Source organism: Dasypus novemcinctus, chromosome 9 (genome assembly GCF_030445035.2).
Source record: "Dasypus novemcinctus isolate mDasNov1 chromosome 9, mDasNov1.1.hap2, whole genome shotgun sequence".
Lineage (NCBI taxonomy): Eukaryota > Metazoa > Chordata > Mammalia > Cingulata > Dasypodidae > Dasypus > Dasypus novemcinctus.
The window spans coordinates 81,167,061-81,180,195 of NC_080681.1; the positions used below are offsets into that span (position 1 = coordinate 81,167,061).

Here is a 13,135-nt window from a genome sequence, read left to right on the forward strand (position 1 = left end):
TCTGGGCAAAAACATTTACTGAAGCCTACTCTGTGTTGGGCTAAACTGTGAGGGGGGTGTAGTAGTTAGTTGACCCTCTGCTCTCAAGGAATTTACAGGATAGTGGGTTGTGGATAAGCCCTCAACTAATTCTTAGAAACAAGGCAGAATGTAATAAGGTTCATATCAGAGCAATTAAGAGGTGGGGTGGGGAGTTTCTAGAAGGCTTCTTGAAGGAGGTGGCAAATAAGCCAAGACTTTGAAGATGAGCGTTTCGAATAACTTAAGGTGGTAGCATGAGAAAGTATAGGACATCTTGTGTTTAAATTAGGCAGGAACTAAGGCATGCAAACATTCATTGAGCACCCACTACATGCTAGGGTCTGAGGACACAGAAATATACCAGAAACAGTCCTTGCCATCGATGAACTCACAGTCTAGAGGGGGGAACAGGTGTAAACAGCCATTAGGGTGATAACTTCATAAGGGAAGAAGAAATGTTGGACAGAAGAGGAGAGTGTGTAACTCTGACTTAAGGAGGTCAGGAGCCACTTTGCAGAGGAGGTGATGCTTGAGTGGTGTCTTTAGGAATGAGGAGGAATTTGTCAGGTGGACTATAGGAAGAGTTATGAAGTGATGCAGGCACCTAAGCTGGTCCCAGTACTCTTTTATTGGATAATCCAAACACAGCAGGCAGCAGACAAGGAAAGTATTCCTTTCCTCTCCCACCTAGATTTTGGCTTGGAGAGGGAGTGATTACCACACTAATAGTAGATGGTGAAAAGGTATTGGAGTCAGACCTGGATTCTAATCCAGCTATCTAATCAGGTGTATGATCTTAGGCAAGACACTTATTTGTGTCTCAGTTCCCTCATTCCTACAATTCAAAAAGAAATGTCTGGGAAGTAGATGTGGCTCAAGCGAGTGAGTTCCTGCCTACAACATGGGAGATCCTTGGTCCGATTACTAGTGCCTCCTAAAGAAGACAGTGAGCTGATGCCACCGGCAGGCACAGCAAGGTGACAGAACAAGAGACCCATGGAGGGAAACATAATGAGAGACACAACAAAGCAGGAAGTGGAGGTGTCTCCAGCGAGTAGGCGCCTCCCTCCCATATTGAAGGTCCGTAGTTTGGTTCTCAGTGCCTCCCAAAGAAACAAGGAAGACGAGCAGACACAGCAAGTGCAAAACAACGAAGGGGTGGGGAGAAATAAATCTTTAAAAAGAAAAGTCTGTCACATACTTAGTGCTCCTATTTTTTACCACTACTATCTCATTTAGTCTTCACAGTCAACCTGGACTGTGGGTATAATTTCTCCCATTTTTCAGCAAAGGTCACAGTACAATTAGGATTCCCGGCACACTCCGCAGCCCGTCCGCCTTAATTTATCATCCGCGCCGGGTTTTCCTAGGCAGCTCCGGGAGCAGACTCCGGTCCGGCGGCTCAAATTCCAGTGCCGAGATTTGGGCACTGCCGCGGCCTGCGCCGGACGGGCGGGCGGGGCCAGGCGGGGCCAGGCGGGGCGGGGCGGGCATGAGGAGGGAAGTAGTCGAAGTTGAGGGAGCCGCCCTCCGGCCCTCCCGCCCGGGCCGCGCCTCCCACCGCTCCCTCCGCCTCCTCCCCGCCCCGAGTCCCCGTCCGCCAGTCCTTCCTTCCCCTCCTGTGCATGATGGAAACACCATGGCTGCGGCGGCCCAGATCTCCCTGACACAGGTAACGCTGCCCGTCCGTCCGCCGGTCTCGGCCGGCCGGTGCCCCTGGCCTGTCCCTGGCTCCCGGCCCTCGTCTCTCGCTTCGCGGGCCCGGCGGCGGGTGTTTTTGCGAGGGAGCGTGCGAGTGACTGGGGGAGGGCGCCATCCTGATTCCGCAGAGGCGCCGGGGCAGCCACGACCCCGCCCCGGGTCGGCGGGCGCCCCCGGCCCCGCCCCATGCGGCGTCCCGCGGCCGACCCCCCCGCGCCGCTGCTGAGGGGCGCGAGTCCCGCGCTCCGGCGGTCGGTTGCCTAGCCCCTCTCGCTCGTGTCAGCTTTCTCCCACCCAGGAAGTTTGCTTCTTCCAGGCCAGGCGCACTCCCAGGTGAGCTCCCTGTTGAGCTCGCGCGGACCTCCCGGTTCGGCTCCGCTCCCGGTTCAGCCCTCGCCAGGCACGAGGCTCGCCCTCTAGGCTCGGCAGCGCGCTTGCCCGGCTCAGAATTACCTTCCTGACGCACAGGCCCCCTCTCACCTAGTCTTTCCCTTCTAAGTCCCATCTGAGCACTCTTCTCTCCAACAGTTTCCTTCACTCAGCCTCTCATCCTACCCAAGTACTCACCCTGCCAACCTTTATTGAGTTCTTCCCTTCCTGACCAGGTAATCTTCTGGGCCAGACCCACGATTTTAGTTTTCACCGACCTAAGTGTACTTCCACCACTACCAGGTGAGCTCTCACTTAATCGCTGACCAAGTGTACAACAGGGAAACAGCCTTGAACATGTGCGTGGTTTCACTAGTCTTGGTCCTGGGGACGTCCTTACCTAAATCACTGGTCTAGGGGGACCTTTCACCAAAACCTGTTCTCCACGTCTTTTTTCTTGCCTTCTTGCTTCCTTCAGAGCCCAGGCTTTGTGCTTCATGGAAGACCTCTCAACATCGCTGAACTCTGGGAACCTGGTTCCTCCCTCCCTGTAAAGAAAGTCGATTATAGTTTTCTCATGATGTCTTGTATGATGAGGTGACAGGCACCTGCCAGACCCACTCTCCGCCGCTGACCAAAACTTACCCTAGCCTCACCTCTGTTCTCTTCAGGGCTGGTGGCTATATACTTTCAGATTGGGGCCCAGTCCAGTCTTCCTCCTGTTGTGGAATCTTCCTGCCACCTTGTAGTCTCCTTGGCCTGGATTTGTCAGTGCTTAACAAAGCTTTAATAGTGAGATAGGGTGTATGTTTGGGCAGTAGAATCTTCAGTGTAGGAACACGAGGCTTTGGCATTTTGTGCCTAGCACCCTACAATAGAGACCTAGTGAAAAGTGTCTTCTCCCAGGAATCAGGAGTCGCGAATGAACATGTGCTGCAGGTATAATAAACTTCAGTTTGCAGTAAATATCACTCGTAAGTGAAGTCTGTTTATTTCCCACTTTATTTGGAGTTGATTCCTGTTTTGATAAGCAGATAGCAGGGAAGAGTCCTTTAACCTGGAATGTGGTGGTTTGAGTCTTGGTGGTTAATCTCTCTAGAATGGTCTGCCTGAAACTTATATTTGAGGAATGGCAACATTGACTTTTGAGTATTAACTTTCTATGAGTGTAGTTAGTGACTTGTGTTAAACAAGATCCCTTTTGGCAGGCTGCTGTTCTTTGGCTCTGTTGGACGATTCGGGCCGTTTTCCCCACTGATACTTGTTCTTTTGAAGACTTTTATAGATTTACTTCTCAGTTGTGTGCATACTTGTCTCTCTCTGGATAATACTATGTTTTTAATTTCTATTTACTGTTATTCATTTTTGGCAATTTTTTTCAGGTTCTGTAAGTCTTGTAGTCACTTAAATAATTTAAACATGTTCTTGTGGTTATATATTTAGGAGTTAACATGTATCTAGAGTAAATACTGAATGAGGAGTAAGTATTGTACCTCAGTGTCTCACAGGTGAGTGAATATACATTGGTGGTTCATTTATATTGATAATTCAAATAAATAAATTTAGAATATTTTGATTTTAAGACATACTGAAAGGCAATCACATATATTACAAAGGCAGAGTGAAAAAAGAACCTTCCCAGTTGTTAATATACCCTAATGTGTTTTCTTGTTATTGCAGAACTTTACAGATTTGTGGTTTTAAATTTAATTTTTTAAAACTGCTTGAGTTTAACTGCTTAATCCGAAATGTGCAACTTGGTCTCACATTCATTATTGATATGTTTATGACACTCTCTACCTTCCCTTTCTCCCATTCTCCCCTGTAACACATATGAGTACTAGAGTGAGTGATCCTGCAGGATAGGGATATCTTTTAATTGTCTGTTTCAATCTCACTCCCTCAGTGCCCATCCTGAAGAAAATGATTGGTAAATGTTTGTCATATGAAGATTTTAAAAGACTATGACAGTTATAAAGATTAAACAGATACTGAGGTTAGTTTCTGCCTCTGGTTATGAGATATTGATGGGTTTTGAGGTAGGTTCATTTATTCAATAAGTAATTGTTAAGTATTGTGTGCTAGACACTGGTGGGCTTGTCTTGTTTATAATTTTCTGCCTTTATTGATTAAGCAAAACTGACAGTTTGGGGAATAATATGAAAAGTGTTTTAATTTATGCCTTCCTCTTCCCCTGCTTGTCACCTATCCCTCCAAATTTTCCAACCCCCAAACCAAAATAAATTGTTGTATTCTAGTCTCTAGAGAGGATGGATTCTAACCTCTAGAGAGTATAGAATACTAGAATAATGAAACTTTAGTTTCATTTCCAGCTCTGCCAACTGAGGATATGCTAGTGAACAAAATAGATGGCATTTATTGCCCCTCTGGAGTTTATATTCAAGTTGGGGAGTTTGAACTAGCTGATCTAAGGACCTTTCTAATGCTAACATTTTGTTTTGTAAACCATATTCTGTGATTTGTAGATCCAGTGTAACTTTCTCAGGGTATTTTTTTTTTTTAAAGATTTATTTATTTTATTTTTTAATTTTTCCCCCCCTCGCCCCAGTTCTCTGTTCTCTGTGTCTATTTGCTGCGTGTTCTTTTTTGTCTGCTTCTGTTGTTGTCAGCGGCACGGGAATCTGTGTTTCTTTTTGTTGCGTCATCTTTTGTGTCAGCTCTCCTCTGTGTGCGCAGCACCATTCCTGGGCAGGCTGCACTTTCTTTCACGCTGGGCGGCTCTCCTTATGGGGCGCACTCCTTGCGTGTGGGGCTCCCCTACGCGGGGACTCCCGTGTGGCAGGGCACTCCTTGCGCGAGCATCAGCAATGTGCGTGGGCCAGCTCCACAGGGGTCAATGAGGCCGGGGGTTTGAACTGCGGACCTCCCATGTGGTAGGCGGACGCCCTAAGCACTAGGCCAAGTCCACTTCCCTTTCTCAGGGTATTTAGCACTCTACAACCTTAAATTTTCTTTTATAATTTCAGTTATCCTCACTAGATGGTCTGTTTTCTTCTTGTCAATAAGAAATAAAACTTGAGTGAGAAAGATTTTATGGTCTTTGCTTACGGTGGTAGAATACGAAAAAGTACTTTGTGTCTTTTTAAACTTTTCCTATTGCCTACCTCTCCCTCTAAAGCCCTGTGCCCATAATAATAACAATAATACTATTACCTTCCTTTTGGGTGTTATTATATCCTAGGAATTTTACTTCATTTAATCTAACAACAATCTACTTTTAAAATGAGGGAAATAAATTACCTGAGCTAGTAAGTGGTGCATCTAAGATAAGAGCCAAGGTCGGTAGGACTTTAAAAGCTATTTCTTTATATTTTTCTTTGTACTAGATGCTTGGCATGTCCAATGCTTCCTTGAATTTTTGGTTCTCTTTTTCAGTATGTGATCTGTTATCCTGGTTAGGTAGTAAGCTATTTGAGGATGGAAACCATGTTTTTTTACCTCCTTGAATCACCAATGCCTTTCATGGTATTTTGTGTGTGTGCAATTAGTGCTTGATGATGATATTTTATTTTATTGAACTATAGTATGCAATGAGTATTTTAAGTAATCTTTTAGTATTTCAGATTTATTTTGGTTTTCTTATTTTAGTTTAGCAAAGGTTCTTTTATTAATAATTTTAAAAACCTTAAATGGGGACTTTATAAAGAAAATGATCTTAGGAAATGGTCTAAAACAACAAATGGTATGAAGAGTGATAAATGCATTATAGAAAATTTGTAAAATTAGAAAAATTCCCCCATTGTTTATTTCTGGTGTTTATTTTCAATTTCAGTTTTTGAAAAAAGCACACAGTATGTGCTAATAAACGTATCACCTTTGTGGTCTGGCTTAACAATTATGTCAGCAAATGAAGGGCAGAGTTTGAAAATTACAACATGTTCTCAGAAGCAGAGAAGCAGTATTTATGCAACATGACAGATATTTGAGTTCCTACTATGGTCAAGGCACATTAATGTTATTTTTCTTTTTTGCCTGCAGTTACAGTCCAGTATATTTAGGAAATCTGCACTTCCTTGAGAGATAGCTAAACCATTCTCAAAAATGGCTTGGAATGTTCAGCATTTGGGAGGAGTTGTCATACTTAAAATTAATTAGCAACAGTTGTATTTGCCCAATAGAAAGTCTCTCAGGAATAACCTAAGAGTTCATTCCTTTTTTTTTCACTCTATTTGCAGAACCATAATAACAAACTAACATGTACTAGGAAAAGATGGAGCATCTTTATTTAGCAATGAATCAGTTTTAAATCTCTGTCCCTAATGTCTAATTTTAATGGTTCAATCTAAGGTGTTTTACTTGCTCTTCAAAGGAATTATAAAAAATTTCATACTTAAATAAAATTTTATTTAAAAAAAAGACTATGTTCTTTGTTTTGTGAATTTTGGGTTTAATACAGTTGGAACTCTGGCAACCAAAAGCAGGAAAATGAGAGAGAGGAGAGATCTGATTACTTGGAGAATTGGTGGAAATAATAAATGAGAAGTTAATCTAGGCAGAGTTCGTTAGGCAAACACATACACTGAACTCTCATTTTAAAGCAGTTGAACCCTTATCAAGATAGAATATTATGGGAAGCGGACTTGGCCCAGTGGATAGGGCGTCCGCCTACCACATGGGAGGTCCACGGTTCAAACCCTAGGCCTCCTTGACCCGTGTGGAGCTGGCCCATGTGCAGTGCTGATGCATGCAAGGAGTACCCTGCCACGCAGGGGTGTCCCCCGCATAGGGGAGCCCCACGCGCAAGGAGTGTGTTCCGTAAGGAGAGCCGCCCAGCGTGAAAGAAAGTACAGCCTGCCCAAGAATTGTGCCGCCCACACGGAGACCTGACACAACAAGATGATGCAACAAAAAGATACAGAAATACCCCTGCCACTGACAACAACAGAAGCAGACAAAGAAGACAACGCAGCAAATAGACACAGAGAACAGAGAACCAGGGCGGTGGGGGAAGGGGAGAGAATAAATAAATAAATCTTAAAAAAAAAAGGTAGAATATTATGCCTTCATTAAAATGATGTTTATTGGGAGCATCTAATAATTTAATGAATATTATGTAATTTTTAAAAATTTTTTATTTTTTTAAAAAAGATATTTAGATTACATAAATGTTACATAAAAAATATAGGGGATTTCCTTATGCTCTGCTCCCCAGTTCCTCCCACATTTGCCCCCATTAACAACATCCTTCATTAGTGTGGTACATTGATTGCAATTGATGAGCACATTTTGGAGCATTGCCACTAAGCATGGATTATAGTTTATATTGTAGTTTATTCTCTCTCTCACACAGTTCTGTAGGTTATGGCAACATATGTAATGGCCTGCATCTGTCATTGCAGTGTCGTTTAGGACAAATTCCAAGTCCTGTATTATACCTGTTTTCCCTCTCCTTGACCTTAGAACCTCCAGTGGCCACTGCTTCCACATCAATGATATAAGTTCTTCTGTTGCTAGAATCACAATAAATCTAGAGTAGAATACCAGTAGGTCTACTCTAATCCATAGTTTATCCCCCAATTCTGAGGATTCAGGGATGGTGATGTCACTCCAACTCTAATTGAGAGGGGGCTTCAGTTCCATATTGGTGATGTTTGGAACCCTCTTACTTGAAGTGTAGGCTCTCTTGATTCCTTGGTATGGTGGGTCCATCATCATCTCCTTGTTAGTTGTCCTGGGTGAGTCCAATGAACTGGAGAGTAGGTGCTGCAACTCTCTTGAGGCTCAGGGCCCACCTGGAATATGGACAATCCAAAGATTCAAGTCTCTTGAATGTACAGTTATCAATTCCAGCACTGGCTATAGGTTCAAATAGAAGGGACTGAAGAGCTATGTATCGGAAAACCACAACTGATTCCAATTCTTTTGCACTGGGGAGCACAAACCCCAAAGTAGAGTCCACTGGCAAAGTACCAAAGTCATAAGCTCTCTACCCTGACCATAGTGCCTGGGTGTCTCCAGAGTTCTCGGGAGCCCTGCTATTTGGGATAGTTTCTAATTTGGCAGTCAATGAAATTCTGCTGAGACATGCATAAGTATAACTTTTGGAATAACCTCCCGATTCACTTTGAAGTCTCTTAGCCATATAAACTCATTTGTTGTTACGTTTTCCTCTTTTTAGTCTTTTTCCATTTGCATTGCTAGTTGGTTCTTGGTAGTAATCCCTTGGTGCCAGAGAGGCTCATCCCTGGGAGTCATGTCATGCTGGGGGAAAGTTAGTGCATTTATATGCTGAGTTAGGCTTAGAGAGAGGCCACATTTGAGCAACACGGAGGCTGTCAGGAGGTAACACTTAGGCACCCTATAATACTATGCTAAGTTTCAATTTCAAGAGTATAGGTTCATAAACACAGTCGTCAATATCAGGGGCACATAAATGGACCATCCTCCTTCACTAGCCATTGCCTCTGTACTTGGGGGATTCTTGCTATTTCATCACAGAATGTGTTTTATGTAATTTGAATGCTGTATTACAGTAAAGTGGGACATTTTTATTTAGACAAATGATCTAACCTAGTTAAACATGCATAGAAAAAAGACTAGAAGAAAAAATACCAAGATTTTATAATAGCCTGGTTTAAGTTAAAAAAAAATTACTTTGTTGTACTTTCTAAAGTTTTCTGCAGTGGGCATGTATTCCTTCTGTAGTCTGAAAAAGTTAAAAATAGATATAATAATATAGTTTTAGTTGATTTTACATTTCTATATGATAACTTTTATACAAATCTACTTATTTAAATTGAAATCAATAACCATGTATAAAGTAAAAGTCCTGCTCTAAGATGGCATTTACATTGAGGCTTCACCTTAAACATATCTACCTTTAGTTTTGGAGAAATTGGTTGGAGGAATGATAATAATAATTATTGTAATTGGTTTGGAGAATTCAGAGGACTAATTTATAATTTTGTATGCTGCTGTATACTTAACAAAGCATTTTTAAAAAATATATTTATTCCCCACCCCCACCCCCATTGTCTGCTCTCTGTGTCCATTCACTGTGTGTTCTTTTGTGTCTGCTTGGATTCTCATCACGTGGCACTGGGGATCTGTGTCTCTTTTTGTTGCATTATCTTGCTGCATTAGCTCTCCGCGTGTATGGCACCATTCCTGGGCCGGCTGTGGTTTTGCACCTGGGGCAGCTCTCCTTGTGCAGGGCCACACCTTGCGCAGGGGGCACCCTTATGCAGGGGCATCCCTGCATGGGCCAGCACTCCTTGCACGCAGCAGCACTGTGCATGGTAGGCGAATGCTCTGTCTGTTGAGCCATATCCGCTTCCCAATTTACAAAGCATTTTATGCTCTCATTTGATCTTTATAATAACCAGTGAGGTAGGCTATTATCATCATTTCAAATGGAAGGATAGTGAGGCTCAGAATTTGTGCTTTACGTTTTACAGTCTGTAAATAAATGAGCTAGTATAAACTCATGTTGGAAAAAAAATTAAATCCAGTGAAAAGCCTTCTTCCTTCTCCAGGCCATTAATCCCCTTCTCAGAGACAGCCATTCTTGCCAGTTTCTTGTGTATATGTAAATATATATATTTTCTTCCTCCTTCCCTCCCTCTACATATTGTCTGCAGCTTATTATTTTTTAGCTTAACTGATCTAGGATTTTTTTCTATACCAGTACATAAACATCTCCCCCATTATTTATAAAACATCAAGGTAATACCTTTTATAGATATACTATAAATTTCTTAACTAGCCACCTAATAATGATGGACATTTATGTCATTCCCAATCTTTTGTTATTAACCAACACTGCTGCTGTGAATATTCCTTTACATGTCTTTGTGCATAAGAATGAGTATATGGATACGTTTCTAGTGGGTGTAAAGAATTGCTGGGTTAAGGAATATTAAATTTGGATTACTACCGCTAATTTGCCTTCAGAAAGGTTTTACCATCAAGTGTTTGAGAATGCCTTTTCCTCCACAGCTTCAACATATAGTGTCTTAAGGATTTGAATTTGGCCCAACAGATAGGGTGTCCACCTACCACATGGGAGGTCCAAGGTTCAAACCCAGGGCCTCCTGACCCGTGTGATGAGCTGGCCCATGCCCAGTGCTGATGTGTGCAATGAGTGCCATGCCACGCAGGGGTGTCCCCCACGTAGGAGAGCCCCAGGCGCAAGGAGTGTGCCCCGTAAGGAGAGCAGCCCAGCCTGAAAAAAAGTGCAGCCTGCCCAGGAATGGCACAGCACACATGGAGAGCTGGCACAGCAAGATGATGTAACAAAATGAGACACAGATTTCGGGTCCCACTGACAAGAATACAAGCGGATACAGAAGAACACACAGCAAATGCACACAGACAGCAGACAACTGGGGGGTGGGGTGGAGAGGTGGGGAAGGGGAGAGAAATAAATAAAAAATAAATCTTTAAAAAATAAAACAAAACATAATAGTGTCTTGTTCAACTCTTTGATCACTGTCAATCTGATATATGAAGATATTTCATTGTTATGATTTGTTGTTTCTTTAATTATGAGTAAGATTGAACTTATTTTCATTTCTTTAGAAATCATTCCAATTTCTTCTTTGCCCTCCCACCTTCTTTTTTTGCAAAATTCTTTGCAAATGCTTTTTTCTCTTTTAAAAAGTTTTTTTTTTAATGGCATATTTTGAATATGTAGAACTATTTAAGTTTTATATATTAAACTTAGTCTTTTACCTTTGAATGTCTTTCAAATCTAGGGTTTTAAACTTTAGGGCCAGAGGTAAAAAATAATCCTGTAAGAGCAGAGGGGCTGTGCTTCAGAATAGCTATGTAATCTTGAGCAAGTTATGTAACCTCTTAGCCTCAGTTACTCATTTGTGTAGTGGAAATAAATTATCCATACCTCTTAGGCATATTGTGATTATGAAATGAGCTTATGAATGGAAAAGGGTCTAACATATATGTGGCTTTCAGTAAATATTAGTATCCTTTAGCAATCCCTTGTTGTTCCCTAATTTGTTAAAAGTTGGCCTCATCCCTGTGTTTTCCTATCACATAAATATAAACTTCTGAGTATTTTGTACAAATGTAAACCATACTGAGGTAGAAGAAACTTTTCTTTGTGATGTAAAAATGCTTTCAAAGGAATTGGAGTTGCAGTTTAAAAAGTAGAGGCTGAGGCTCCTAAACCTTTTTTTTTTTTTTGTTAAATCAAAAGCACTTGTATAATAGATTTATAGAAAGTATAGAGTTCCCACATTCCTCCCATCCCACCCAGTTTTCCTTATTATTAACACTTTGCATTAGTGTTGTACTTTTGTTGCAATTGATGAAATGATGCTGTAATTATTAGCTATAGTCATCACGCCAAACATAAACTCTGTACCCATTAAGCATTAACTCTCCAATCCCCACCCCCCTCCTGGCCCCTGGTTATCTGTATGCTAGTTTCTGACTATGAATTTTCATTTTCCAACTATTTTATATAAACGAGCTTATACAGTGTCTGGGCTTTTGTGTCTGGCTCAGTTATATGTCTTCAAAGTTTATCCATGTTGTAGCATATATCAGACCTTAATTCCTTTTTATGGCTTAATACTAATCCCTTGTATGTATATACCACATTTTGTTTATCCATTCATTTGTTGATGGGCATTTGGGTTGCTACCACCTTTTGGCAGTTGTGCATAATGCTGCTATAAACATCGGTGTGCAAAAGGGTCTTTTTATTTTTTATTTATTTTGATTTATTTCTCTCCCCTTCCCCATCCCCCCAGTTATCTGCTCTCTGTGTCCATTTGCTGTGTGTTCTTCTGTGACTGCTTCTATCCTTATCAGCGGTACTGGGAATCTGTGTTTCTTTTTGTTGTGTCATCTTGTTGTGTCAGCTCTCCCTGTGTGTGGCGCCATTCTTGGGCAGGCTTCACTTTTTTTCGCGTTGGGTGGCTCTCCTTACGGAGTGCACTCCTTGCACATGGGGTTCCGCTACAGGAACACCCCTGCGTGGCTCGGCACTCCTTGCGTGCATCAGCACTGCGCATGGGCCAGCTCCGCACGGGTCAAGGAGGCCTGGGGTTTGAACCGTGGACCTCCCATGTGGTAGGCGGACGCCCTAACCACTGGGCCAAGTCTGCTTCCCAAAAGGGTCTTTTTAAAACTTGTATTTTATGTGGTACAAGTATACAAAGAAAAATACAACTCACTTTCTTCTGCTTTTGGGCTGGGGATTTTGTAATGAGAATTTAATGGTTCCAGAAGTTTCCCATCTGAAGTAATCAGCTGCTTTTTCCTTGTTGTATCTACAGTAAAAAGGCAAATGTGACCAAGAACCTTAGGACAAGAACATACTTTTTTGGGGGAAAGCTTCTCTTTATTATAGTACTTTGTGTTTCTTTAGATCATGGTTTCTCATCCTCCGCACTAGGCTTGCTAATCCTTTGTTGTGGGGGACCGTGTTGTGCATTGTGGGATGTATAGCAGCATCTTTATCCAAGAGATGCTAATAGTACTTCCTAGTCATCACAATAAAAAATATCTCTAGGCATTACCAAATGTTTCATGAGAAACAAAACATCTCCAATTGAGAACTGCTGGTCTAGATGTATACTCTTTGTGGTCCATGAGGGCATATGGGACATACAAAGATATGTACTTTCTTGGGGTAGGAATAGTAGGGGAGAGGATAATTTATTTTCATAATTTTATTTCTAAGCTTGCCCTGAGCTATGAATAACTAATTGTGCAAAGATAATTGAGCTTAAAAAAGCTTAAATTGGGAAGCGGATATGGCTCATGCGATTGAGCTCCCACCTACCACATGGGAGGTCCCTGGTTTGGTTCCTGGAGCCTCCTAAAGAAGACTCTGAGCTGATATGATGGCCAGGTGTGGCAGGATGACTCAACAAGAGACACAAGAAGAAAAACATAAAGAGAGATCCAATAAAGCAGGGAACGGAGATGGCTCAAGCAGTTAGGTACACCATCCCACATCGGAGGTCCCGGGTTTGGTTCCTGGTGCCTCCTAAAGAAACAAGGATGATGAACAGACACACAGTACAAACAACGAGGGAGTGGGGAGAAATAA

The 13,135-nt window shown here is 42.1% G+C and overlaps 1 protein-coding gene across 4 annotated transcripts in view; it reads left to right on the forward strand.

Moving 5' to 3' along the window:
- Positions 1–1,498: 1,498 nt before the first annotated feature.
- The window catches only part of EPS15 (epidermal growth factor receptor pathway substrate 15), a 196,850-nt gene continuing 185,213 nt past the window's right edge, over positions 1,499–13,135 (forward strand). For all 4 annotated transcript variants that reach the window (XM_012518810.3, XM_023584095.2, XM_004476485.4 and 1 more), the window contains exon 1: positions 1,499–1,693. In XM_012518810.3, the coding sequence (XP_012374264.2) occupies positions 1,514–1,693 (180 nt within the window). In that variant the 5' untranslated portion in view covers positions 1,499–1,513. The remainder of the gene's footprint in view (positions 1,694–13,135) is intronic.